We start from the raw sequence: 27954 nt of genomic DNA on the forward strand, positions 1-27954 counted from the left end.
AAATCTTCGAGCTGGAATTAATCACAGCTCGTCGACGAGCAATTAACTATACTGTTCTTGCACGAGTAATATTCCTATATGAAACATTTTAAGTCGAAAATGCAAACAAGAAGTTTCCACTTTGATATAATCGTTTGATGTACTTCGTGCTTCATGAAGCGTTTACAGTTCGTAAACCTTATGTTTTTTTTCGAGTGTGCGAAATACCTACGAATACCTATTTAGTTTTTGGTATTAGACTAACTAGTAAGTTATAGCAAAGATTTTACCAGCTCAACTGACGATGAAAAGAGTTGTCTGTATATCAGTATCAGTACCTAATCATCAAGTTTGCTGGTTACTGTTGCATTGCTAATGTTGTAAGTAACCGCTACAGGTATTTTTGTTTATACGGTGAATATGATACCTATACAACAAATTATGTACTTACCTGCTTACATTGATATGTGTACCAGATTCAGCAAATTTTTTGGCATTGTTTGACATTGACATTTGACAGGGTGGTTCCGTAGTTCAAGATAACCCAATTAAGAACTCATCGAATAAGTATAAGAAAGTATAATTCAGCTCAGTTTCCCGTTTCGATTAATTAGTAATAAGGTATATGGAAAATAATTTCGACAATTGACAGATGCCATCTAAGATGACAGAATCTGAGTTGGTTCTTCAATTTCTGTTACTTACCTATTGGAATCGAATTGATTGACATTTTAGGTGAATTCGAAATTCAAATATTTTGAGATAACTGTACCTATAGGTATTCGAGAGAAATCATACTACAACGGATCATTGTCAATCAAATATTTTATATTTGTTTTGTTTTTCTTTGTTCATTTCATTAAAATTACACGAAGGAAATAATTTACATAAAAATGAGATACAAAGGGATTGCACTTAATCAATACTTACAACATACAGTTAATAAGTAGTCATAAATAACAAAGAAAACTAAAATTAAGGACAAATTTTACAAATTTTCTTAATCAGGGTACTGGTTAACTCTAAAACATCCTAATACTCGCCTAATTTTTCTCTCATATTTGTCACGTACCTACTAAATAATAATACTAGATTTGTACAAAAAAAAAAAAAAAAAAAAAAAACACTTAGCATAGAAGCGTTTCACACGTTTTTTAAATAAATTTTGGAATAAAAGCAACAAATGTATACAATACAACCAAACAGTAACAACTTTTTTTTTACAAAATAAAATAAATTAACGAAATTAAATTAAATTTGATTTTTACAACTGTTCGGAACAAATTGTACATCAAAAACAAGTAAAGAAGTTTTGTATTATTGAAAATATGCCCGATTTCTTTTTTCGATCACCCCAAAATAGTGCATTTTCCAATCATTTAACATAACAGAAGGACCATCGCGCGAAGGTACAAAATAATAAAAACTTAAAAATTCGTAAATAGTTTCGTTGACTAGATGTTATATAATTTAAGTATAGGTATTTAGTAACACTAAGCATGTCATGATCCAGCGACTTATTGAAAGTTGCGCCCACTGCACAAGAAAAACTGCGCAGTTGGCAACATTTACACGTCGACATTGGGTGAACTAGGCGAATCATCTTCGACGTCCACAGATTCGGGTCTACTATCAGGAGTTTGCGATGGTGGAGGATGATCGGGCGTAGGAGATCTTACTGGTAGACCATGAACACTGTTATAATAGTTAGAAAGAGATGATAGACTAGCTGATGCAGCCAATGTAGGAGGAGTTGGTATGTGATGAGTGGTAGGTGAAGGTCCTGGTCCTGGCAGACCTGGATATAGTCGGTAGGCCAAAGGCTTTTGTAAGGTACTGACGGCGGCAGCGGCAGCGGCAGCTTGTCTGTAGTATAGATCAGCTGCTGAAGCTGGATTTGAACCTGTGCCTGAGTATGGCCAACATCCGTATGGTGGTCCGCCATATAATCTTTGAAAAGCGGCGTAATTTCCAGCTTCGGCTAACAGTTCTAGTCCTACTGCTGTTTGTCTTTTCCATTTTGTTCTGCGAATCAAAATTAAAATAAAGTTTTTGGTTAGATGGGCTGAAATAGTTGTTTTAGATTGCAACAAGGTGTATCTAGATAAATGATAGGTTAATGTGATTTGCTGAGAGAGATTTAAAATAACATCTCAGAGAAAAATTATTGGGTCTGATCAAAACTGTGATCTGATTAGATGTACTCAAATCTGATCAGGTATAGTCAGATCAGATCTATTCAGACTTCCAGACCTACCTAACTTTCATGTATTGATCAAAAGAAATTATACAGAATATGATTCTTGAAGAAGGCAAAACTGAGACATTTTGGTGAGTTGGTGGCCAAGTCACTTTGACTTATGGTGAATATTAAGTATTAATCACATCTGAATGCTCTTCACAATAGTTAACTAGTACCTGCTTGAAGATTTTCATTCCAGGGATCCAGCATACTTAATAACTACTATTATCCTTCTTTCATCAAATTTATAAAGCAAATCAGAGTCAGATAAGTTTGGATAATCGTTGTGCAATAAATTGTCATCAAGAATGTCAAGTTCATTTTGTTCCATCACCTTTCAACTACCTATGTCTAATAGATAAGTACACATTGTCTATTGTCCATCCAATAATGGCTGACTATAACCAAAGTCATATAGAGATGTTATTGCAGGGTTAACTAATGAAAAATTTTCAACGTACACGACCAAGGTAAACGTATATAGGAAGATTTAAAAGGACAGAAGAAGAAAAAAAAGGAACCGTGAAAGAAATACCGTTTATTTCGGCTACACTATCGCTTATTAGAGCAAGTACAGAAAAATTCCTGACTTTATTGCGTTAAACTCCGACTTATGTGGTGTTTTTTTCTTATAGAATGTGGTTTTTTTTGGACGATTTTTTGTGATTTTTCGTTAATTGCATTTGTAAAGATAGAGCTAAGTTCAAGTTAAGAAGCTGACAAACGCGCTGCGAACGTGATTTTGTGATAAGCGTGTACGTTATGATACCGTGGAGAAATAACCTTACCAACAAATTATTTTTTTTGCCTTTTATCTCGCCATGATACTCTGGCGGGTTGAAAGGGTCACGTTTTTCATGTATTGTTCGGTAAAGTTGAGGCGCGTGTTCTTTATTGTAATACTGAGTATAATTCTTACATCGCTATTTTGATGGGTTTTCATTTTTAAACTCTGTAGTTATTTTAGTTCTTTTTTAGTTGTTCTTCAGTTACACTTGGATGGGCTCTGGTCGTCCGTTGCCACGAGACTGCCCCGATACCAATACCTCGTCTGCGTTTCTTCAATTTTTCTAAAACCAATGTGACGAATCGTGGAACGTGCTAGCGGATGATACTCGGTCGCGTTATTGACATCCGATGATGGCTCCGTTCTCCACCCGGTCAAAGTGCGCTAATGAAAATTGTTATCTTTGTACACTTATAACAGAGTAATCTTCAATTATTATCTTTCAATTTGACAACAAAGCCTAGCATTTTTACCGTGTCTTTACCATGTCGTTCTGCAGTTAAATTACTCTTCGTCTTTTCAAACAGAACGTCATCCAACGGTAGTTACACTTTTAATCATTTCCGCCGTTCCTCTTCGATTATCATTTGATTTTTTTATACCCCTTTTTCTTCTTGACGCGCTCTTAATCCAATTAATGTCGAAATGAAATTGGTCATCATAACGTAAACACTAACGAACTTCAAGTGCCATCGTAGTATGCCTATCTACTTGTGCAACACGACATCGTCGTCGACATACTCGTATTCGTAGAATCGTGACGAATTTTTTTTACCTCTGTTGTTGGATTATGCGTACCTTACCTATGGATTTTCCTGGTTTTTCATGCCTTAGAGTATCTAAGCATTATTGATGTAAGTGTGTGAAATAACCGTTGTGGATTGCATTTCCTTCAACGTATTCCTAGTTCAGTAGGTAGGTTAACAAGTTAGGTAGCCTCAAATCTCCATATCTGTCTAAATGATGAACTGAACAAACCACCAAATAATGTTGTGCAAAAGGAAAATTACATAGAAATGAAGTGATGAAATAGTATATTACACAACGAGGGCCGAAAAAGTGATTTTGGACGAGGGTGAGGTTTGTGACCCGAACGAAGTGAGGGGAACAACTCACACGAGTTCAAAATCACTTTTTCTCCGAGTTTAGTGAAGTAATTTTTCCTGAACGAGGGTGGAAAGTACTTATTTTTACATCCGAGCGATTCTCGCGAGGTTGGAAAAGTAGTACTTTTCAGCCCTAGATAGGAAAAGGAAGATTTTGTATCCTCATATTCTTAAAATGTTTTGAGAGCACACAAAAGTCAAGAAATGAATTTACTACTTAGAATTGCCTACCAATCCTACCATTCTCAATTCGTCTTGAATGGCGACACCCTTCACTTTTTACATATTTTGCCATAGTAAATATTGCCTGTCAACTTGTTGATATCTCTAAAGAACTTTGGAGATTAAAGTAAATTTCACGCTTGAAATCATTTCGGCTTGTGATTGATGCGGTTTGGGATATTATGGTGAATACAGACAGGGATCTCATATTTGATGAATTTTGAATGTTATTTCATCAAAATACGAATAGGTATACCTAGGTACCTATATTTTGTCTTTTAAAATTTGAGTAATGATTCTCTTTCAGTTTTGAAAATAATCGGTATACCAATTTGAATTTTGAAACAAAAATGAAAAATATGTTTATCAAAATTGAAGGAGATATGCTAACTTGAAAAGAAAAATAGAGAGCGTACTTTTTCCTCTTACAAGGGAAATATCCCAAACGGCAGAAAATTTTTTAACCGGGCAACGGTCGATAGAAGACCCCAAAACACTCCACTAGCCAAAATTTCAAGTGCTGAAATTCATTTTTTGATTTTTAGCAAATTTTTGAAAATTTAATTTTGGGCTAAAGGGTAAACAAAAGAAATCAAAATTTAACAAAATTCGCACAGAAAGCTGAAATTTGGTTTGTAACCAATTATCAACCTCCTGAGTTGATTGATGTTTATTTTGAACAGTTCTGGAGCCTGTAGCAGATTTTCGAATTTTCCAGTTTTTGAAAAAAAGTAGGCAGGGTAAAAATGAAATTTTAGTCTATAAAATCGATTCACCATATTTGTGGCCTTTTTGTACGATTTAGTTACTTATAGTTATTATCAAAATCTTCTAGTGCCACTTTTAATGCAACATTTTTTCTAAAGATTAAGGTATTTTTGAAAAAAAAAAAAAAAAAAATGAAAATTTATTGAAGGCTCCAGAACACTTTGAAACTATCACTTATTGACTCGAAGGGTCGAAAATACGGTACGAACCAAATTTCGAATTCTGTCCTTCACTTGTTCGCATTTTTTAAAAATTAATTTTGTTCGCATTTTCTTCCTTTTTTTTTCAAAGTTAATTTCTGGAGAGAATTTTGAATTTGAACTAGTACAAAAAGAATTTGAAAATATAGGCCTACGCTTAAATCGATCGAAAGGGCTACAAAGATGGTAAATCCAATTTTATACATAGGTACATAAGTTCTGATCTTTATTTTCACCCTAATATGTACTTGTAACTAACCTGCGTGTTTTCGAAAATTGGGGAATTTGAAAATCTGCAGGAGGCTTCGGAACGGCTTGAAACCATCATCAATCAACTCGGGAGGTCTAAACTAGGGTGCAAAACAAATTTCAGTTTTTTAGGTCAATTTAGTGAAATTTTGATTTTTTTTCTTCGTTTTTGACCCAAATTTGAAATTTTCAAAAATTCTCCAAAAATTGTAAAATTAATCCCAGCATCTGAAACTTTGAATAGTGGCGTATTTTGGTGTCCTCTATTGATTTTTTTGTCCTGTTCAAAAATTTTTGTGCCAGTATTTGAAATATAGTATTTCCCTTATCAGTATTCTTTTGAGTTATTCAAATTGACATACACGATTGAAGATTGCTAAAATGTGATAAACAGTTTTTCTGTGACCATATTTTTTTTCAGATAAAAAAATATAAAAATGATCTCAAAAAATGGAGTAAAAATACATAAAACGAATGCAGGAAACTAGAAACATGAAAGATGATCGTGTTCGCGTGTAATATTCGTATAAAAACATTTCAGACGTTATAAAAAGCTGCAGCGACAGAAGACTTTTTGTTGTGTAATCGATTACAACACATCTTCTGGTGGATATGCGACAATGTGTACGTATCTATGGTCGTCGATTGGAAAATTTTCATCACACCGATGCTGTTAATTTAAAGTTGAATGGCGATTAGACAGTATAAGTAATACAGAATAGGACGACGCTGGCCATTGTTATTAGGATGAAAATTCGTTATCGGGTATACGATGTCGGCACTTGGCTCATTCCTATGTACCATTTTACGGTTAATTTTCTCGGCGCAATGGTTTAATAAAAGAAGATGAAAAAAACCTATATTGGCCTCCGTCTGCACAGGTAGGTATATAAGAGAGAGGTACGCATTGTATGCTCAAGTTCGAAGGCATGTCTTGTGGCTATCAATTAAAATAGAACAAAACCTCGGTCGCGTCGTCGATCGTCTTCACTTCGCGGTGCCTCTGCTGCTATAATATCGCATCGAATTTAGGCTCGAAACGCGCGGGCCAGCATTGCCATTCGTTCAAGTTCGTAAACCTTTGCTTCTAATTGGACAGCGTTGTGCGCGGCTATTTATGCATATTATGCATAGATATCTTGTAACTCATGTATGTATTACTTGTTTAGATGACGAAGATGGAAATAAATATGGCGGAAAATTTCGTCGATTTGCCAAAGCGAACGTTGCTGAGTATAATAAAGCTTATCTTAGACTGTGCCAAATGGTCAGAAGAATCCTCAGAACGATGCAAATTACTTGGGTCAAACAATTTTGAAAAAAAAAATTATTATGGGTGAAAGCTCTATCCTTCAAAAAATTTTGATGTTTGTCACACAAACTTCAAAGACAGTCCAACTTTAAGGATCATGCAATTTTGAAACTAAGCATCCTAGGAAAATTTCAAGTAAGTACCCGAAATGGTAGAGAATTTATTTCTCTTTCAGATTAGGTACTGTCGTCAGATGTTTGCTAGGACGTACGGTTCGTCCGGTATATGCGGAAAACTAAAAGACTAAAAATTTTCTTATGTTTATTTCAGGGAGCTATTGTGAGCTTTTAGATTTTTTTTTGGGTTCAAAAACATCAAAATTTTCTTGAAGGATAGGGATTTCACCCACAATAATTTTTTTACCTTTTCTAACCTCCGGTAATATATCAATCAACAGCAAAGAAATTGTGTCATCCATGATGATCGTGTTCACTAGATTATGCATCTAAGTTCTCGACAAACCATATTTAATCATTCATTTGTACAAATTTTTCACAACCACAACACCACAAATTGGTAACACTGACCTTTGAAGCCTTATGCCTATACCTTTCCGATCATAAATCAAAGCTAGGCAGACCATACTAATGGAATTTGCCTTTGCCCCTTTCGTTTGGTTCATTTCGCAAGCATAATGATGATTTTTTTTCTATACACCTATACCTACCTACCTTACAGGGTCGAAAGTAAAAACCAGTCCCCCTGTTCCAAGTCAGCTCACATTTAAAATATTAATTTGAATAAATAGCTTAAACGCGTTAATATAAATTATGGTTGTTAAATTGCGTTATTCTGTAAGCAGGGATTGCGTTTCGAAGGAAGCACGACAAAAGAATGGTTGCGGCGACAAAAGATGTTTTTTCAAAATCGGTCTAGCGTAAAATTATCAAGAAGAACGATTTCAACAAAACAGCTTTTACGGATTTCATTAAGCGTAGTAATGAATAAGCCAAAATATAGCGGTGTAACATCTTTGTAACAGATTCGTTGACATTTTGCCCAACGTTATAATTTATAACTGTTTGCTTTTTTTTATTTTGCTCTCTTTACTCTCCATACTGTCTTCTTCGGGAGTCTTCACTCGCGGTGTACACACCGCTCCCTTGGCTTTTCCACGAGGTTCGGTTAATAATTCATAATTATTTAAACCGCAAATTCGCCACGATTTCGAATTGTTGACTTACACAATGATTAATACGTCCACGTTTCGTTGCAGACGACGAACGGGTCCGTATAAGCGAGTACTTTTTACAATTTAACCCCGAATGTATTCTTGTAAAGGTGACTGACTAACTACTGCTGAGTGACTAACTTATAGGTATACGTGGTGACATTTGTTTATTGTGTATTACTATTGGCGTAGATTTATTGGAAATTTTTGTCACTAACCTGTCTTCGATTCGAGTTTTGAGTAGCCCTTCTTTCCCTTTGCCAGCTTTTGATTTGTGAAATGACCTGAATTTATACATTGTTGATAGGTAGGTACATATTCAATTTCATATAAGAGTAATCTGGATTGGCAACTTTATGCGTAAGCAAAAATTATTCACAAATTGCATCGATTTTTCTTTTTTTAAATTCCTCGATAAATTTATTTTTGCGTTAGGTACTTACTTTAATTAAAATGATCTTATGGAAAATTTTACAGTCGTGATTTTTTAATGATGGACAATTTTAAATTAGTCTGTGAGTAAATTGTAGAGTTGTGTAAGGTGTAGGTAAGTGTGCGTGGCGAAGTGTGATATGTAAAACTGTCAGATCTCAAAATGACCCAAAAATAGTGGGTAATTTTTTCGTAATTTTCTACATAGATAAATTGAGAAGCTACATATTTACTGCTCAAAGAAACTGGTTCTTTCATTTTTTGTAATCTTTGTTTTTTTTTTTTCAAAAACCACAGATAACTAATAAGTACCTACCTATTTCCTTTAAGGACAATTCACTCCTTCACCCTCCAAACCAGTGTGACCTTTTCGACCTGCATTTTAAATATTGTCGGCATTATATGAATCTACAAGTGTTTTATTGAAACTATAGCATTCAATTTCGTATTCAGGATCGGAATTTTTATTGAAATTTTTTTTTTTGAAAAATAGACACAGCCTATTTGTGAATTTCATCGAATATGCTGGGTATATGGACAATGAAGATGACGAGTACGGTAGCACAATCATAATAATGTAAATGTTTACGAAATTTATAAAATTATTCAAATTACACGTTCGCGTCTCGAGCTAATATCACGATAAACTGTGTTTTTCAAAATGACCAGCTTAAATGTTCGAAGTAATAATAGCTTTAGCGTTATGCTAATACGCTATTATTTTCAGGATCGCTCCTTTTTACGATGAAATTATCCTATAATAGATAACTCTTTTTGCGGATGAAAGAGAACATTCGATTGCGTTGGTCGTTATAGAACGTATTCTGTTTCACAGCAGGTAATAAAGTGTACCTATACTTTTTACAAAAATTTTTTTTTTTTAAATTGTAGCTATCAACAATGATACAGAACCTACTTTCCTCTGCCCCCTCAGTAAATTTGATGATCAAGTTTCCTATCCAATTTCTACATACAAATTTATATAATCATAAAATTGACCAGTTTACAGTCCCAGACGTTCTCCAACACCTTCGAATGCTTGGCTTGGCTTTATTGGACGATTTAGGGTACATGTTGTTGTCTTCGGTAAAAACGCTATCATCGATGATAATAGAAGAGGAAACGCAAAGAGGAATCCAGAATATCCGGACCGAGATTTCAGGAAAGATAAGAATTTATGATTTTGATAGGGTGAATTACCGATCGGCTGGAGGGACGACCGGAACACGCGGAGAGTTTATTTGGGAATTAGCTTAGAAATTTACAAAGAACTACGCGCGATGTTCCTATATCTACTACTGTATAATATACGTACTACCACCGTTTTGATTTGCATTGTTTCCTGGAACACTTTCCCCGTTATTAGGGCCCGTTTTCCTTCAAATTATAATAATATACTTTATATCGTACATGCGTTAATATATCCAAACGCGATATTAATGTCGAGCCGGCGGTTACCCCGCGCGTCTATATTGGTTTTATCCTTTTATTTTTTTATTTTTTCAGTCCATGCGTCTGTCTTATTGTAAGTGATGTTCTGCAGCAAGAAACGAGATGTCAATTCATCCAGATTATTCATTATTCGTCGATTTATGCTTTAATACGATTTTATATAACGTTCTGTGCAGGTGCTATTGTAGGTAACCAATGGCGTATTTATTAGCATAATGGTCAGGTAATTTGAATTGTGAAATTTACAATGATTTTAGACGTACGTATTATTATTTACGTGGTGCTAAATTGTCGACAGGTGTTTGATGAATTTATATACCTACTGTGTAAGCAAGACGCACACGAGCAAAATCTTACCATATAGTTAACCCCATCCCATATATATGTAATTAAAGAGTCGGAGATGTATTCTTGGAACATCTCCCGAGGAAGTATTGCAGATCAAAAGGTACGAGAACATGCTGTTTGCATGATTACGAAATGAAACAGTTCTCTGACTACCTAATCGAATGCCTATAACAATATACCAAGTAGCAATGATACGAGTCGATGGTGCCATATTTTTCATTTCAATATCAGCATCAGCAATAGGTACGTACGAGTGAGTATGGGTACATCTAATCTACATATGTACCTAGTACGTAAATAGAGAATATATAATTTTATAAGGTTATGCTCATAATATGTAGAGAAAGAGAGGAAAAACAGCCCTATTTTTGATACATATACCTAAGTACCCTCGTGTATACAAACGTGCCTTTTTTCCAACGTGTACATGTAGGTATAAAGGCTACGTACCTACGTATTTATACAACCTATGCATATATGTGACGAATGATGTTAATTTATAAGAAGCATGAAACTATTGTCATTTTAACATTGTACCATAATCCGAATACATGACCTCGTAGGTAATCGGTAATCACTGTAAATAACGTCAGGAATTTCAATTATGGATTATAATAATTTCATTATAGCCTATTGAATTTCAATACTTCTTCGTGTTGGTATTGAATTAATGGCAACAATTAACTTCTTCAGAGACGTTTTTAATTTAAAAAAAAAAAAAATGTCCATCAAATTGGTTTAGCTAGGTGATAATTTTTTACACGTGGGTATCATCTCTGATGGTCGATTTAGAATTCTAGAAATTTTATTCAGCGACGAAATAGATAGGTACCTAGTGAAATATTGGGTATGGTATTATTATTTTATTAGTTCCAGAGTATGTTTATTCGCCTATTTGTAAATCTTGAATAGATCAAGTTAGGCAACTGAAGTGTTTTGAATGTTGCCTATCTAGTTTACCTAACTGAAATGAATATAGGTATGATTTTCATCAAATTTGAAAAGTTATGTCTTATTGCAAAATTGAAGGAAGAAAAATGTTCCGAGGGAGATTTGAAAACAAATTTGTGTTTTTATTTGAATAACGTTTTGCCTAATATCAAATTTACAGGCAGTCTTTGACGGTTTCTGTTGAGGTAAGATAATCACGATAACAAACTAGAAATAAAAAATTGCCAAAATTAATTAATTAGAGTGGAATCTGGAGAAAACTGTAACATTACCCCCAATCAGCATAGAGGCATCAGTAATTTACTCTCTTTTCATGAAACTTTGAGTTTTTTTTTTTTTTTTTTTTTTTAAATAAAAAGCCACTGTGATAATGATTATTAAAATACTTAATTTAAACAAACATGAAAACAAACATTGAATTGCTAAATTTTGGAAAAAGTTGTCTGCAATATAAATGTTAGTTTGTCAATTTTATTACTTACGTTACTGAATTCAGGTTTTTTGAATAATTAAAGTTTTGAAAATAAGTTATTATTTCCATGTTAATTTTTAAAAAAATAAATGGATAATGAGACTCACATTAAATATTAGATAAGCATAATATACATTTTTTCATGAAAATTTTTTTTCAATGATAAGATGGTGAAAAATATTTAAAAGTTTAAGAAAGAAAACCAACAAATCTTGCATCTTATTTTTCTCCTAGTTTCTGGAAATTTTTATGAAAATGCAAAATTGGCCATTTTTATTTTCAAATTATTGTATTTAGGTATAGGTTGGTAAGATACCCATTGAAATTATAATGTCAGTCAAAAATTGAAAAAATTGAACTAAAATACCTAATGTAAGAAGTTCTTATACATTGAACAATTAAAGCGACAAAAACATAATATTAGGTAGATACATACTTGTTTTTGACATGATTTTGAATTGAAAGAGGAATTTTAAAAAAAATTGTCACGCGATGATTTTAATTTTTTATATTTTTATTTACTAATTCCAGTGCGTCAATTTTGTTTCATAGTTTTAGTTCATTGTTTCAATACTCAGTGATTTTCAAAATGAAGGTTCGCATTCCAAATGAAAGTACATATTATTCCTCGTCTCGTTCTCCTCCCTCCTCCTTCCCTTCCAATCCAAAACCGAATAATAACATATGTAAGTAGTTTTGAATCGCCTATTAATTACCTATAAGTATTACATTCTCAGCAAATCACATTACCTCTAACTTTAAAAAAAAGAAAAAAAAAGAAAAAATTAAAAACTTACCTTCTATTTTGATACCACGTTTTAACTTGAGTATCTGATAAATTAAGTTTGGCGGCTAATTCCATCCTATCTTGCACACTAAGGTATTTCTGTCTTTCGAAACTTTTCTCTAACGTTTGTAATTGGTGATCGGTAAAAGCTGTTCTGGCCTTTCTTTGTTTTTTACTCAAACTGCTGAGCGAATGACTTCCAGAATTTCTACCATCTTCATCTTTATGTCCTGTAGGGCAAAGGGAAAAGAAAAAAAACCAACGCTACATTAGCTATTATGCTCACGCGTATAAATCCGTAAACATTTTATCGTTTAAGGTAAAATAAAAACCAATTCGCAAAACGTACACGGTGTTTGTCGTATACAATACGCGAAACGTGAGCCGGTATGTGTGGCAGAAAATCCCGAAGGAATTTTCAAAGCTTTGTATCTCTGTAAACGCAACTAAATCAAATAAGAGCAAGCTTTTAACTTAAATGTATCGTTTGAAAACAGTCGAAAAAATTTCTCTTAAAACTTTTTTAAACCCCTGTAGAGCGTTCTCGCTTATATAAGTAAACTTGTTTTTTTCTCCTACCTATTATTTCGTAATACCTACGTACAACTATACCTTTGCCGAAAGTTATCGCGCATGATGAGAACACTTGATGGAAGTATCGTATTTTATTTAGATTATCGTCTTATTTGTAAATAACAAACACTTGCGACGACGTATGCGCGTCTATAATATTTAAAATGCGATTTATTCTGCTTATTTGTTATCAAATTTTAGATACCTACATTTTTAATGCACCCAACGTACTATACGCAGAGCTTTATCCTTTCGTATGTGTTTTCTTTTCTTTATTTGAAGATTGTTTACGGATCTTAATTTCAAGTCGTGTTAAATTTTCGTCTGCGTGTAATTCGACACGTTTTGTAAAATATATTATACTTATTTACTTTCGTACGTATGTTATATTGATTTACAGCTGCGTAGGTATACAAAAGGGACAAATCAATTTACTGTGTTTTAAATTTAAATCGCTACAAATTCGAACTAACATGCGATTCGTCAAGAAGTACTCGTATTCAGGTTCCAATATAATAGGCTACAAAAGTTCTATATACTTAGCAATTTGCCGGAGTAAAAGTGTTTTATGTACAATTGTATACGTATAGCACTTACTCAGGCTTCAATATCGTTTAATCATTCGACGATATTCAAGCCTACTGAAATTTGGTAAGTACGTTTTTAAAATGAACAAATTTCAACGTTCAGTTTTCAATTCAAATTGTACAGGAAATTGATCAGTTTTTGAATAAGACTACTCTGATGAATACTTGGAATAAAACTGATGTATCTAAGTATACAAGAAGGATTTAAACTTTGAAAAAAAGGTACCTAGTCAGATATGAAATTTATCTCTTCTGATTAGGTATAGTTTCTATGTTCACTTTTTTGTAGGTAAATTATTTCAATGACAGACCAAAAGGAAATTATTTTGTCCAAGGACGAATAAGTTGAAATACTTATGGAATTATACGTCTTATATCTTGGAAAAAAATTTCCGATTTTTTTTCAGCCATTTTCATTTTATTGAAAAAAATGTGATTGCTTCAGAAAATAATGTTTTTTAGTCAACTTCAATTTTCTCAATTCGATAAAAAAATTTCATTGATTTACTTCAATTTAAAAGATTTTGTCAAATTGTGACAATCTATTTAGGTATCTATATCTGAGTCAAACAATCTTTTGGATCCAAAGAAAAGGACCCATTCGCCAAAACGTCTCAAAAGGGCTCGAATTTTGATTCCTCTGCCTTCCTCCCACCACATGTACTGTTAATAGGTAGGTATATATGAAAAATTGGCATTTTTCGATTGATTTGAAAACAGTTCTGAAGCTGTTAAAAATTTTAAGTTCGAGAAATACTTACCTAAACATTATGTTATTTACGTATGTTTGGAGTGAGAACTTCATTTTACTGATCTCAACCCATTACTGATTCTAAAAGAAAATTTATTGTAGTAAAAATTACTAGATTTTTTTTCAGTGCAAATTTGAAAAATGAACTGTAATTTTCTAGAGATTATAAATGCAAATTCGCCCTTAAGTGAAGCGAGAGCAAAAGCATTCGAAAAGTTATGATCTAATAAATTGAACTAGCTTATTTTGATACGAGAAGTTCATTTTTCTAATCTTGATAGGAATTGATTTCAAAAGTTGGAAAATATTTTTCAAGTTGAGTAGTTCAAAAAGAAGAACTACTTCCCTATAGTATGAGCGAACCAAAGACCTGAACTTTTGAAAATTGCTATTTCAGAAATAAAGCAAAGATTACGTAAGTACGTCTGAGTACTCATTTTTTGATGAAAAAAGTCGATTTAATGGGGACCTTCCTTCATTACTTATTTTTTAAGCAGTAATTTTATAAGAAATTCAATTCAGAAAAAAAATTGATCAGAGTGAAACGAGGACGAGAGCTTTTGAATGTCACTGATTCGGCATTCTCAGGAATAAATTCTGGATCCACAAAATTTCATATCAATTGGGAAGTCAGAATTTTAATCAAATTGGCAAAAAAAAAAAGGTTCCTTCTATTCTAAGATATAGAGAGAGATTGCGTCGAATTTTTTATTGCCTCAACAAAAAAAGTCTCCCCGATGTTCGCAGTTTAGTTCAACCCTTTTCCACCTTTCTCATAATCCTGCCTGTTTGTCGACAACAGTTGGCCTATGGAAAAGGATCTACGGAGTAGGAGAGAAAAAAATACGCCATTTTTATTCAGGGATAGATACTCACTAAATATTTGTGTTGTTCTATTTCAAGCTTAATTTATAGGTATTTTTGTTATCTTAACACCATCTGGCTATATCATCGAGTCGCCATTTTAGTGTCGTTTCTCATCATATGGATACAATACAATAAATTTTTATGGTTTTCTATGCTTACTTAATAAGATATATGTATGTATAAGTACATCAGTTACACTTTTTTTTTGACAATTTTTTGTCACAGATTTACTGTAATATCTATACATCAAGGTTCTAGTGTGAAGTTTTTCTCGCCTATGTGCACCAAGGACCACTGATTCGTGCCGAAAAAAAAACCTAGGAAGGTTCAACGCGGATCCATTCGAGAAAAAAAGTATTAATATCCGTTAAATGAAGTCGGCTGTTGGGTGTTGAGCATACTCGGAAGACGAACACGCGATATAAGGTGTTAAATCTGGTCTCGTTTCTCTATTAAATAACAGGGAGGAGTCGTTTAATATTTAAGCGAGAACTTTAACCAATGAGATGAGCCGTTTTGTTAGTTTTAAAGGGTAAGCTCGACAACGAGAGATATATATAGACGAGTAATAGCGCAAAGCAAAAGCAAAAGGGACCAGAATATACGTTAGCGGAACCACTACACAAGGATCCTATTATATATAAATATATCGCATATCCTTTTGTTTGTTTGGTGTTTTCTTTTTCCCTACACCTAACACAGATCGCGTTCGAGTGTTTTTCATACCCTTGACAAGAGGCAAAGAGCCGCCTATATTGCGAGATTATTTACGTTAAATGTGTTCTACAGCACTTGTATGAGGTACTTGTTTGCGCCTTTTTTCACGTACTCGTATATGACGTACGTATAAATCATCGATAATGGGAAAATTAAATTATAATAAAATGAATAGAATAACGAGGTGGAAAAGAGAGGAAAAGGGATACCCTCGTAAAACACTTGACAACATTTTTCAAAAAAAAAAAAAAAAAAAAGGCCAGAGAGAGAGAGACAGATTGGAAAAGGAAAACCTGTATGTAAAAATGCGTCGGTTTTCGTGAAAAGAGTCAATTACATTAAATTACCATCGTGATAAAAATCGGCCGAAAAAAAAAGCTCATTAGTAATGAAAATAACGTTTAATGTAAACATATTTCGTACGTATGGTATACGAACGTTAATTTTGAAAAAACGAGTGTTTTCCCGATAACATCGAAACAGTGTTACCACTTCGCAGAATTATGAAATACCTTTTTCCAGTTAAACGATCATTTACTACGAATTGTAAACACGCAACGAACTAACAGTTAAAAGTGATCATTACGTTAGCTGGTAAACTATCGTTAGTCACTATTTATCTTTTGCCGGTAATAACAGTACTGACGTGTTCTTTATTGTACATGCTACTCGTATACCACCGGGCACTACGAAAATATTAACTACCCCTTTTACGTTATTTGATTTAGTAAACGCGATAAGATAAGGAAAAAGCCATTAAAAAGCAATTTCACTTTTATAAATGCGCCTTTATTTTATAGTCTTAATGAAATACAAATGTAGAAAAAGTTTGCTTTTTTTCACCACCCCCTTTCAACCATTTTACAATCTCGTTATGATTGAATTTATAGCGATTATTTCTATTTCTTTTTCTTTTGGCTTGTTTTTTTTTTATTCGAGTTTTCGTCGATGGCCGTCTAAAAAATATTAATATTGGTTTGGGGAATTTCGGTTCCTCATAAGGGTGGATTTTCCTCTCTCTTGTATGGAAATCGACCAGGACTTAATTGTTGGTCAAAACGATTGCATTATTATCGATGCTGATGGCCGATGATTTTTTTTATTGCTCAGCAAATTCTGTTATAAATTTATGGAGGTAATTTCAGCCTTGCTAGAAATTTGCCCACGCTTTTGATTACATGTACCTATAGCATGACTAATGATACCATTCTAATGGCCTCTTAAAGTACCATACGAACCCTTAAAAAAATGAAAATTAGATTATGGAAATCGTGTTTCTGCAAATTATGTCAGTTGAGAATGAATTCATCTTGAGCAGCCTCAAAACTCAAGAATTTCCGACACTAATGATTTTCCTCGAGCAATTATCAACCATGAATTAGAATTAATTCTAAGTTGGGAAAAATAACCAAAAACTTATCAAATTAAGCAATCATGATCAAAAAAATTGGCATCACTGTATTTATTTCAAAATGTTCCATCAGTATAGGGGATGATATTTTTCACACCAATTAATCAACAGTAGAGCCCTGAGAGAAGTCTTGGATTTTGATGGAAAGGGTCTAGATCGACCCAGAATCTCAAATACTACCTTAAAGAACGGAGAAATTCCTTCCAAAACAGGTTGGATAGGCATCAGAGCGAAACAACCACGATTTTTTGAATACGACCCCCTTTGAGGATCAATATCTTCCCTTCAGGAAGACCTTCGGTGCCGAAATTTTCTCTGAATCAAAATGAAAGTCTCCGCAAAATTTGGTCAAAAGTATCTTCACTTTTCCATAATTTTAAGGGTGTTTTTAGTGAAGTTTTATAAAAAGATTTCACGAGATGCCCAAGTACGGACTTCTGTAGATTTAGTAAGAGCTCAAAATTTTACTGTCAACTTTAATGTATAGGTACGTGCCTACTCATTTGCAATGAAGGAGATTTAAAAAGTGGTGAATATTCACGTCATTTAGACAAAAACACGAGCACATTTAGGTAAAATTTGAAAAGGTTTAGCCTACTACTTCGACGAGGTAAACCACATAGAAAAACATTTCCTGTGCATAAAAAAATCCTACAATACCCTTGCAATGAACTGCAACATTTTGGCTATTGAAAAAAAAAAATTATAAAAATCGCAAAACGATTGGCCTATGGCATAAATTTGTTTTGAATTGGCCAAGTTGAATTTACGACGAAGGCCAAACACATATGATATAAATTTAATCGGCAGCTGAGCCGGCGAAAGAAAAATGTAAAGTATGTACTTGAAAAGTTGCAATAGATGTCAAGTTTTTTCAAGCACACTTACTAAATCTTTTTACGGATTTGAGGGAAAGAGGGAGAGAGGGGAATAAAATATCTCTTTGGTAATTTACTTCCTTCCGTTTCTTAAATACGAGTAGTTTTGCATCGTAAGTATAAGTAAACGGAATGTCGTGCTTGTAAATATGACTTCATGAGTAAGTGATTTCTTCGAGTAAACAACTACATACTATATTAATACTAACAGAGTTGGATAAAAGGTTCATTTTGTGATTTATAATGTGACATAACGTCGAATAATTAGTACGGTTCGAATCACGTATGGTCGCGTCTTCGCAATAATAAATCTATTCGTTGTCGGATTCGAAGATAGGTGTAATTCAACTCGCGGAAAATTTTTTTCTCTTAGGTTATACTCGTATTTCAAAAAAGACTCTTTGTTGAAAATAAACATTCGTATAAGTTGGGGAGTTATAGACTATCATAGAATAGCAATAGCATAGCTCACACGCCACATAATAAGATCATATGGAAGAAGATGTATCGCCGATTTGGGAAGATGAATGGTACGGAAGTTGTGTCAAGTTAAAAGAATAAAATACGATACACCAAACTAATTTAGAATTTTAAAATTATGTTTGGCGACGCACCAATATAAAACAATTTATAAACCCTCCCTTCTGCGCGCCTATCAACGAATGGCATCGTTGTACGAGCCTTGTCGCCGTTCTAGTATTAGCGCCAATTAGTATAATCATAAATTAAAATTTAATTTCCGTAGACACGTTTCCCATTTCTTTTAAAGCGTATCATTTCTTTAACCAATTATAATATTGTACGTCCTCGGCTCCCCATCCTCATCGCTCATAGTCGTAGCGTTTATTTCTTATGTATGAAAATTTCGCTGCTTTTCTACCGTTAAAATAAACGTAAGCGTTCTCAAACGTTTAACCTGCGCCAGGGTACGCTCGGTTGCATTTTCGCCACGTTTGAGAACCTCGGATTCGAATATTAAAAACAGTTCCAAGTACCAGCACGAATTATTTGCCACACTGAATGGCTAATTACGTCGTTATAGAGTGTTTTCTTTCCGTATGAATTATCACAGCGCGCCAATCTGCTCTTCTGTTGTTTTTCTTTTTTCATGCTGACGCTCTCTGTACACCTCCCAGTCGTAGACGTTGATTTTAACGCGATTTTATAGGTGCTTAGGTGCGCGATAAGGTACCTGTACTGTGCGACTTCGTGTTCGGTTAAATACTGTTTCAACATCCTTTCGATCCTCCCATATAGCTCTACTTGGTTTTCAATACCTACGTAGGTCGTAATCGATGCGGAAGAAAGATCAGAAATTACAATGTGAAGTGTAATGTAACACTCGAAGAATTATAAATTCAAGAAATTATGAATTTTCTTCCAAAAAGGGATGATAATACAAAAATTTGTCAGGGCGTCTATTCATTTCAAATTTTCTTCAGAATGTTGTTCTAATAAATGAGAAGGATAGGATTAGAAAGATAAAGGATCCATTTTTCACAGGAAGAGAAAGGGAGATACCCACAGATTCAATTTTGATTTATATTAAAAAAAAAAAAAAAAAACAGGATAGGTAGGTAAGATTTCTGAGTCCTCAACATCAATTCCTAAACTTGAAGATTATTGTGTAGAAATATAGAAGTGTAGGGCACAGGCACTTTAAAATGAAAAATTTACTGCGAATTCACGATTTTAGCACTCAATTTTAATTTTTAGTCCTTAGACATTTCAATTTTTTTTTCATTTTTTTTTAGCATTCCCAACGAAATATGATTGGATCTGATAAAATCAAAGTTTTGATCGAATTAGATCTGTTGAGACCTGATTAGATCCAATAGGGAAAACCTAATTGACTCTCACCAAATTCGTATAGGTCTAATTAAACCTGAGCACTCCCCTAGATTCAATTATTTAGGTACATCTGTTCAAACCTGATCAGATCTAATCATTTTCGTTTGGGTTGTTATGTTCTTTGAAATTTAAACTTCAGAAAATGCTTCGATTTTTGAGCATTTTTTCTATATTGAAAAAAAATCATATTGATGACTTTTATTGGAAAGGTGGGTATCAAAAAATGAGTGAATTCTTCAACTTTTCTGCTGTAATATCAGAGAATTCTAATCATTTGAAGGAGATTAATTCTTAGCTTCATCTAACTCACTTTCTTAAAAGAATTGAACGTAAGTACTTAATTTTGATTTTTTTAAAATCGAAATTCTTGAAAATGTTTAAATTTTTCTATGAATTGTTTTCTCTTTCATGTTTAGTTAATCAATGAATTTTTGTAAGGAAATACATATATCATAAAATAGTTACCAAAGTACATTTTTTGACGACTAAAGATCCATTTTTTTTCCAATATCAAAAAATGTTTTACTTTATGGATTCTTTTTAAGCATCAGAAAATAGTTAGTTTTCTTGACACGTAGGTAGTTTTTTTTATGTTTTTTAAATGCCAAAGTAACAATGTTTATTGTTTACCTAAGTGCCAAATATTTTTAAAAAAAATTAATGTAAAGAAAAATTTTAAAAAATTAGGCAATAATATTAAAATAAAAGATGAATAAAATTTGTTTAATAAAAAATTTAATTTAAATTTGAATGGTTAAATTAAATACCTAACGTTAGGTATCTACATTTTCGCATAAAAATCATGATTTTTGATATGTATTAGAAACATTTTTATACACCTTTATTACTTGCACCAAATCAAAAAAAAAAAAATTACCTGATGCTTTTAACAAAAAATAAATGCTTTAGAAGCAAATATGTTCATGATTACCCAGCGAAAGAAATTAAAATATCAGATTAAAATCGTAATGAAAATAATCGATATTTCCACAATAGGTATCGAGATTAATTTTTTCCTTATCTGTTAGGAGAGAGGTACCTACCTATCCCTCATTTTCACGTTCATAAATACTTATAAAACTGGTGGCTTCACCCCTTTCTGGTGACTGGTGGGAGCTGAATTTCCTGTGTTACTTTCAAATGGGGTAGATATTTAGCTACTTAAATATTCTATTATATCCGGAAAAACAACTTATGCTATAACATCACAGGTTGTGTTTGGGGGTGAGGTGAGATAAGGGTTGTAAAATGAATTCTATACGCGGAATAAAGCTAAAAGTCTGCCATTTTTATTTTATTTTATTTTTTTAGTATTTTGAATAGCATCATGACATGCATATTTAATGCTCAACAACACTTTGTATTGTATGTTTTGTTGCTTTTAAATATGCACTTCAAATGATAATTGTGTATAGCATTGTATGGACTTTTATTGCTTTGAAAATTGTTTTGATTTCTAATTCAAGACCAGGGTTTAACACTTTTAACCATCTAATTTAAAATAGTTTTGACTTCACGTTTCTCATATGTGTAGTATTCAGCTTGATTGCCTACATGCAGACTTTTATAGGTACGTTATTAGAATCGGTATTTCGAATTTCTATTTATTTTATTATTTATTGTACCATTGAATAGATTTGACTAATCTTCTACTCTTTTACAATATTTTGAATAAATTCTTCGCCAAAGATTTTGCCCAAATTTGTCTAATTTTTGTTCACTCCTGTCTGCATCTACTAATAAATAGGCAAATAACTCCACCGCTGCCTTTCTCAACTCACGCATCAATAGGCTCGGTATTTTTTCCAATATGTAAAATGACACCTAATAGGGCTACTGTGTTCATGTCATATTACACCTACGAAAGATTAAACATTCCATTTTGGCATGAATTAGACCGACAATAACGATGGCGGGTTCGGGGTTTGTAAAAGAATCCAAGTCGACGTGTCGATTTCAACACAGTAGCTCGATGACATTTCTAAAAACCACTGTCCACTGCGTGAAAATTACCTACCTCTTTGCAGGCGAACGCGTCAAACATGTTGAAACTTTTGACTTCGATAAAAGGTTTTAAAGGGTAAAATACACACAACCATTGAAAAAGACCGCACCACTCGTATACATACTATAAAGTTTATAAGCATAGCTGTGTACAATGTTCACATTGACGTGGTGTTCTCTCTTCACAAACACCCTATTATAGAGGGTGACTCTGCGAAAAAATACCAGTATAACCTACGTTGTGGTGGAAAAAAAGCGCACTTTGAGCATCCCTCTTCTTTTTTTTTTTTTGGTGGCCTATAACTGACATCTCAATTGAGGGATTAAGGAAATATAAACGCGATCGGAAGTATAAGATTAGAGGAAGCCTCTCCGTACATCAATGGATTTGGCCGGAAAAAATCAAAATATCTTTTGAAAATTACAAACGCATATAAATAACATATTAAGCGTTTCATTTTGACCGTTGTACGTATTTCTGGTTTACTAGTTTTAACAACAAGTTAAATAATACAAACGTGATGTGCGCTTTTTAAAAAGCCATTTTTAAATTTTCCATCTGTCGAATTGTAACAATCCAATTTACCCTGGATACGTGTTGATAACTTTATAGACGAGGCGGGTTTAAATTACGATTTGAAATAGATCTATCCTGTAAGTACGTCGCGCAAAATACGCGCATTTCGATTAATTTTAATTCGAAACACGAGCTTCGGTTGGATTTTTTGTAATATAATCGAAAGGTAATTTAAAAAGTAGGTCGTATCGTTTCTTTTCGAGGGATACTTATTGTTTTATTTTAAAACCAAACTACCTAGATGTCCTTGTGTGGGAAAAAGTTTATTATCACTAAGCAATATTAATTGATAAGTGAAAAATTATTGATTTTTATTTAATAATTATCAACGCTGCCGCGTGTTCTGAGAAATTATATATTTTTATGATACAAATACCTACATAATTGCAAGTGTATCGATGAATGACGTAAACTGTTTTGACATTGTATTGGTTTGTGAAGCTTGATCACCATTATGTTTTTCATTTTATCGCATTAGATTCTATGACAAATTTAAGCGAGGTTATGGGACTGGAAATATCTCTGAAAATTCTCAAGATTTGTCAATATTTTGGTTTCAGGAAAAAATTTGCCCTGAAATTGTAAAAGATTTGGTTAAAAAGCCTTCATGAATGCAAAAGACCGAAATGACTGAAGTAGTTTGAGCTGGAAAATATCAATCGCAGCCACACCGAGTCCTGTTTACTCGAAGGCCTCAGAAATAAAATATTCGAATAAATTTGAAAAAATGTTCTATTTTCACTTTAAATGGATTTTACGAAATTGTTTTTTCTCAAAGAGTTCTCTCAAGAAATCTTTAGACACCAAAAACTTGGTTTTTGATCACCCTCCCCCCTCCAGATTCAGAAATGAGGTCTCAAAATCAGTATCTTAAAAACTGATACGTCAAAAATTGATAGGTACCTGCTTGAATTTCAGAAAGTAAAAACTCAAATAACACTGGGCTCATTAGGAAGGGTAAAGAAAATCAAAATTTATAGACGTGCATTAATTAGGTAGATATTAAAGAAACAAAGATATTTTGCCAAAACTTACGTTTTAAAAAATGAATTTATTAGTAGGTACCTACACCTCACCTACCTACTACCCAACCCAATTGGTTATTAATTCCGATCGAAACAAAATTTAATGCTCAAATTTATGGAACATGTTAATCTGTTGTCGAACAAACAAAGTAATAAATTGATCGAAATATTGTAACTACATAATAAGAATTGGCAAATTTTCGCACCAATTTTTTAAAAAAGTTGATTAAAAATCAAACCAAAACTTAACACTGGTCCTAATGATACATAAAATCGGTACATTGTCGTTGGAAACACGCAGGAAGTTGTACGATTAAGATCGGTTCGTTACAAAGTTGTAAACGATTTAAATTATCCGCGGTTGTTGAAATATTGGCAACGAACTCTTAATTATTAACAGTTTAGGCGTTTACAATTAATTAACAGATTTTAACACGCCGCATGATACAAAGGTAAACGTTGCATATTTAAGGAAATTGTTTTTAATCTTTATACGTCCATTAATTTAATTATTAATTACAACCGATTGTCTACAGGATACAATGTATAGGTACACCAATTTTTAATTATTTTTAACCGGTTGCTTGCTCGAGTTCATTACGAGTAGATTCGAAGCTAAAAAAAAAACTCGATAACGAAGCAAATTTATTTGTAAAGGTGAAATTATGATGACAGATTCCAGTTTGTTTTTTTTTCTTTTCTTTTTCTCACTACAACTTTTTTTTTTTTGATTTTACTCTCGAGAAAAATCAATTATTGCGAATGAGTAAATTACCTACTTAAATTATTGTAACATTGTGTTTGCGACGAAAGTGAAACAAATTTTTGACACAGCAAGATATCTTCTTGGACTTACTGTGAAGTTTTAGTATAGATACTTATTAATTGTAGATTTTATCGCGATTAAAGTTCCATAGGGGTTTAATTATTTTCATTTCTTTTTTCCTTTTCAATGAATATCAAGTGCAGTGTTGAGTGAATATGGAAACTGGTTTCTTATTTGCCAACGAAGGCATTCGCCTTGTATTTATGGGTTTTTTATTATCATTTTTGCCTGGTAAAATTAGCATAAATATCTGTAGATTTTATATCTAACAAACTAAGCACTTACCTACTTCTTAGTATAAGTTGACTGAATCATTTCCTCAACAATTAAAAGAAAATTCAAAGAAAAACAGCTTCGAGGGTTATTCTCAATTTCTTAACATGATTATTATAGCAAAAGGTCAGCTATATATGGATCAAGAAATTTTCAAATATGACGTTTGACTTGAGAACAAGAACCTTTTAATTTCATGAAAGAAAATAGAGAAAATCAAATCTTAATTTGAGAATTCTGACTTGTGGCCATCTCAAGTGATATTTTCTTCATCTTATTTCCCCTCTTGCGTCTTCTAATACGATTAAAAATAAACTCATATGCCTACCCATACTTTATCAAAATAAAAATTAGGTAAGTAAGTGTATGTACTCGGGACCTCCTTCGCAATTAGGATCTGTCCAGTAAATTTAATTTTTACACTAATACATCGCTGTAATTTTTCAATTCAAGGTAGATAATTAATAAGTATATTTTTTTACTCTTAAAAAGTGTACAACTCGAATGTCATCGGGGTAAGTATGGTGCCAAGTAACTTGTTTAACCCCTCCAACAATGCTCCAAAACCTGCAATTTAGTTATTTTTATGTCTCAAGCACGTGGGCTCGTGTAATTAACAATGTTAGGCTGAATAACATAATCACATTAGGAATTCTCCCGCAGCATATATTATTTATAAATTTGATCGTACTGATTTTGGAATTTTTCCAAAATATTAACGAATGTTTTACGTGGAAATGTAATGATTTGGTCAAATTATCGAGCACTTGCTGACAAAATTGACAAAATCATACACAGGTGAGTAGGAATAATTGTGATTATGGGGAAAATGCAGCTGCAATAGCTGAACTTGGCAGTTTCTTTTTTGGGACCTAATCACTTATCTACTTAGATATAGACAATAGATGTCAGATTGATTTTTTAAAATGATCCTAATTTTTCTGCTTCCCGCAATTCATCAAGCTCAAAGTAGTTCTATGGATTTTGATAGTTTGCTAAGTGATGATTTATGAGAATCTGAAATTTTTCGATTAGAGCAACGATGATTAGCTTATTTTTTGAGATACATATTACCAACATTAATTTGAAAAAGTCCAAAAACTAAAGAAAATCGAAATAAATTTGAGAAAAACATTTCACAAATTGAAGGCACGAAAAGTCTAAATTTGAGGTAATTTTGCAAAAACTTTTCTGTGTGATTATTTTATACAAATGAAAGATGAAATTACAGCTTGAGCAAAAATTATTCGAAAACAAAAAAAAATGATTTAGATAATTTTCACGTGGGTGTCATTTTAAAATTTTCTTCCCGGGGGGGGGGGTTGATGGGGCCATTGCTTTCTTTCCATGCAAAAATTTGAAATAAAAGTGGACCTTTTTTCGTTTTTTGGACTAATTTTTTTCAAAATAACTCATTATTTTGTGACTTTGTGTCTAATTTCGAGGGTTGTAAAATAAGTTAAAACCTTCAACCTTTCATTCTTAATGTCATGAATTAATTACAATTGAAACATCCAAGTGTGTTTTTACAGAAGCACTACCTATAGAACAAAATCCCATCTTCGTGAATTCCTTGCTAGGTAAGTAGGTATATCTACCTAATGCTAGAATATTCAAATCAAACCTTCATCAGTGGTAATGGACAATGCTGATTTCGAGATGAACATAAGTTGAAAAGTACAAGAAAAATTGAGCACTTCTTTTTCCATATCAAATTCGTTTAATTTATCGACTTCCAACTTATTGCTCATTTTTCAGTTGTTTTTTTTAGGGGGAGGGTGATTAGCTCTCCAATTGCCATCTTGGTTGCATCACTGCCTCTATTAATAATTTTATTTTGGTAGATATGCATATCCTAATTTATCATATTTTTTGCTTGATTGCTTAACACACAACTTTTTTGTTTTTCTTTTAATACCTGACAGTTGAGGAGGGACTTATTGATGAACATCATGTAGACTTGTTGAAAATACTTGAATAGTATCCTCATGATTATCTAATGAATTACCGAACTACCCACCAGCCACCTACTGTGTTGAATAGTTTTGTAATCTTTACACCTGCAGACAAAATTTTTGGAGGAAAATCACATCAAAAGAAAATTTCAACCCCATAAAAAAATCACTGAACAATTTCAGCAAGATCTAAAATTTTTAGACCGAGGGGGATCTTTGCAACTATACTGATTATGATCACGTGCAGCTCAAACACCATAATTTTTGTGAAGTTGATGTCTCAAGCAGCATTCTTACAACAAGTAAAATTATGATTAGGGTGATCTATGCCAATCACACTTACCATTAGAACATACTGAGGAATTTTCACCTGGAAGACCACTATCAGTGCCACTTTCGTGTCCATCACTTAGCTCTGAATCTCTGGAATGTAAAGATAAGTCCCTCGGTCCATCAGAGGATGCGGGCGATGGAGGAGATCTCTGTCCACTATGGCCGGACAAAATATCTGTGATCATAAATCTGGATCTGCTGAGATGGTGATGAGGCATACTAGTGCCTACTCCAGCAGTCATTTCGTGAACTGTCATCCGATCTTCGGGATTTGCTCCGGGCCAAAAATGAAGGCCGTTGGTTTTTTGCTCGGACACCGCGATTTTGATGAATTTCAGGATTCGCGGTCGAGTATAAATTGATGAACGAATGAAATCAATCTTCGAATATTTTGTTATCTCATAATCGAACCAACTTATCAAATAAAAAATTATTTTCACAACAGAATAAGTACGTTTATTTAAATAATTATGGAAAAATCAATCACGCACGCACTTGCAGTATAAAAACAGAGAAAAAAAATTCAACCGGTAAGTATTAAACTTTGATAAAAAATCGCGCCGAAAATACGAAATTTAAAAAAAAACAATTCGGACATGTGTTGTTAAAAATAACATTAAACTGTCGTCGATTAACACAGAACGTGAACTGGTAAACGCCCAGCACGAGAGATATTTCCTCTTCGCGAATGTATTTTACACTTTCTAACCCCCTGATACGTTGCATTCCCACCTTTGGTGTTCAGCTCCAATCGTCGAGCTCGCCGGTAAAAGGATTTTTACAAGCCACGCCTTCTCATAGCAAGCGCCTCTTATCGAGAATAATTTGATTGTTTAAATCGGTCGCTT

General features: G+C 33.0%; 1 protein-coding gene across 1 annotated transcript; it reads right to left on the reverse strand.

The window, feature by feature from the left end:
- Nucleotides 1-786: 786 nt before the first annotated feature.
- LOC135831710 (homeobox protein B-H1-like) lies at nucleotides 787-27894 on the reverse strand. The gene is made up of 3 exons (XM_065344398.1): nucleotides 27117-27894; nucleotides 12489-12708; nucleotides 787-2004 (listed from the first exon to the last, which is right to left on the reverse strand). Exons 1-3 carry the CDS (start codon nucleotides 27361-27363, stop codon nucleotides 1548-1550), a joined length of 924 nt encoding a protein of 307 aa, XP_065200470.1. The 5' UTR covers nucleotides 27364-27894; the 3' UTR covers nucleotides 787-1547.
- Nucleotides 27895-27954: the final 60 nt, after the last annotated feature.

The sequence above is a fragment of the Planococcus citri genome, chromosome 1 (assembly GCF_950023065.1).
Source record: "Planococcus citri chromosome 1, ihPlaCitr1.1, whole genome shotgun sequence".
Taxonomy (NCBI): domain Eukaryota; kingdom Metazoa; phylum Arthropoda; class Insecta; order Hemiptera; family Pseudococcidae; genus Planococcus; species Planococcus citri.

Bases quoted from the DNA above. Each gene is read 5' to 3' on its own strand.
- LOC135831710 (XM_065344398.1), bottom strand. From the start codon at position 27,363: ATGACAGTTCACGAAATGACTGCTGGAGTAGGCACTAGTATGCCTCAT. The intron at 12,709-27,116 runs GTAAGTGTGATT...TTTGCCCTACAG, and splicing joins TTCCTCAGTATGTTCTAATG to GACATAAAGATGAAGATGGT. The intron at 2,005-12,488 runs GTAAGTTTTTAA...TTTGATTCGCAG, and splicing joins ACGTGGTATCAAAATAGAAG to AACAAAATGGAAAAGACAAA.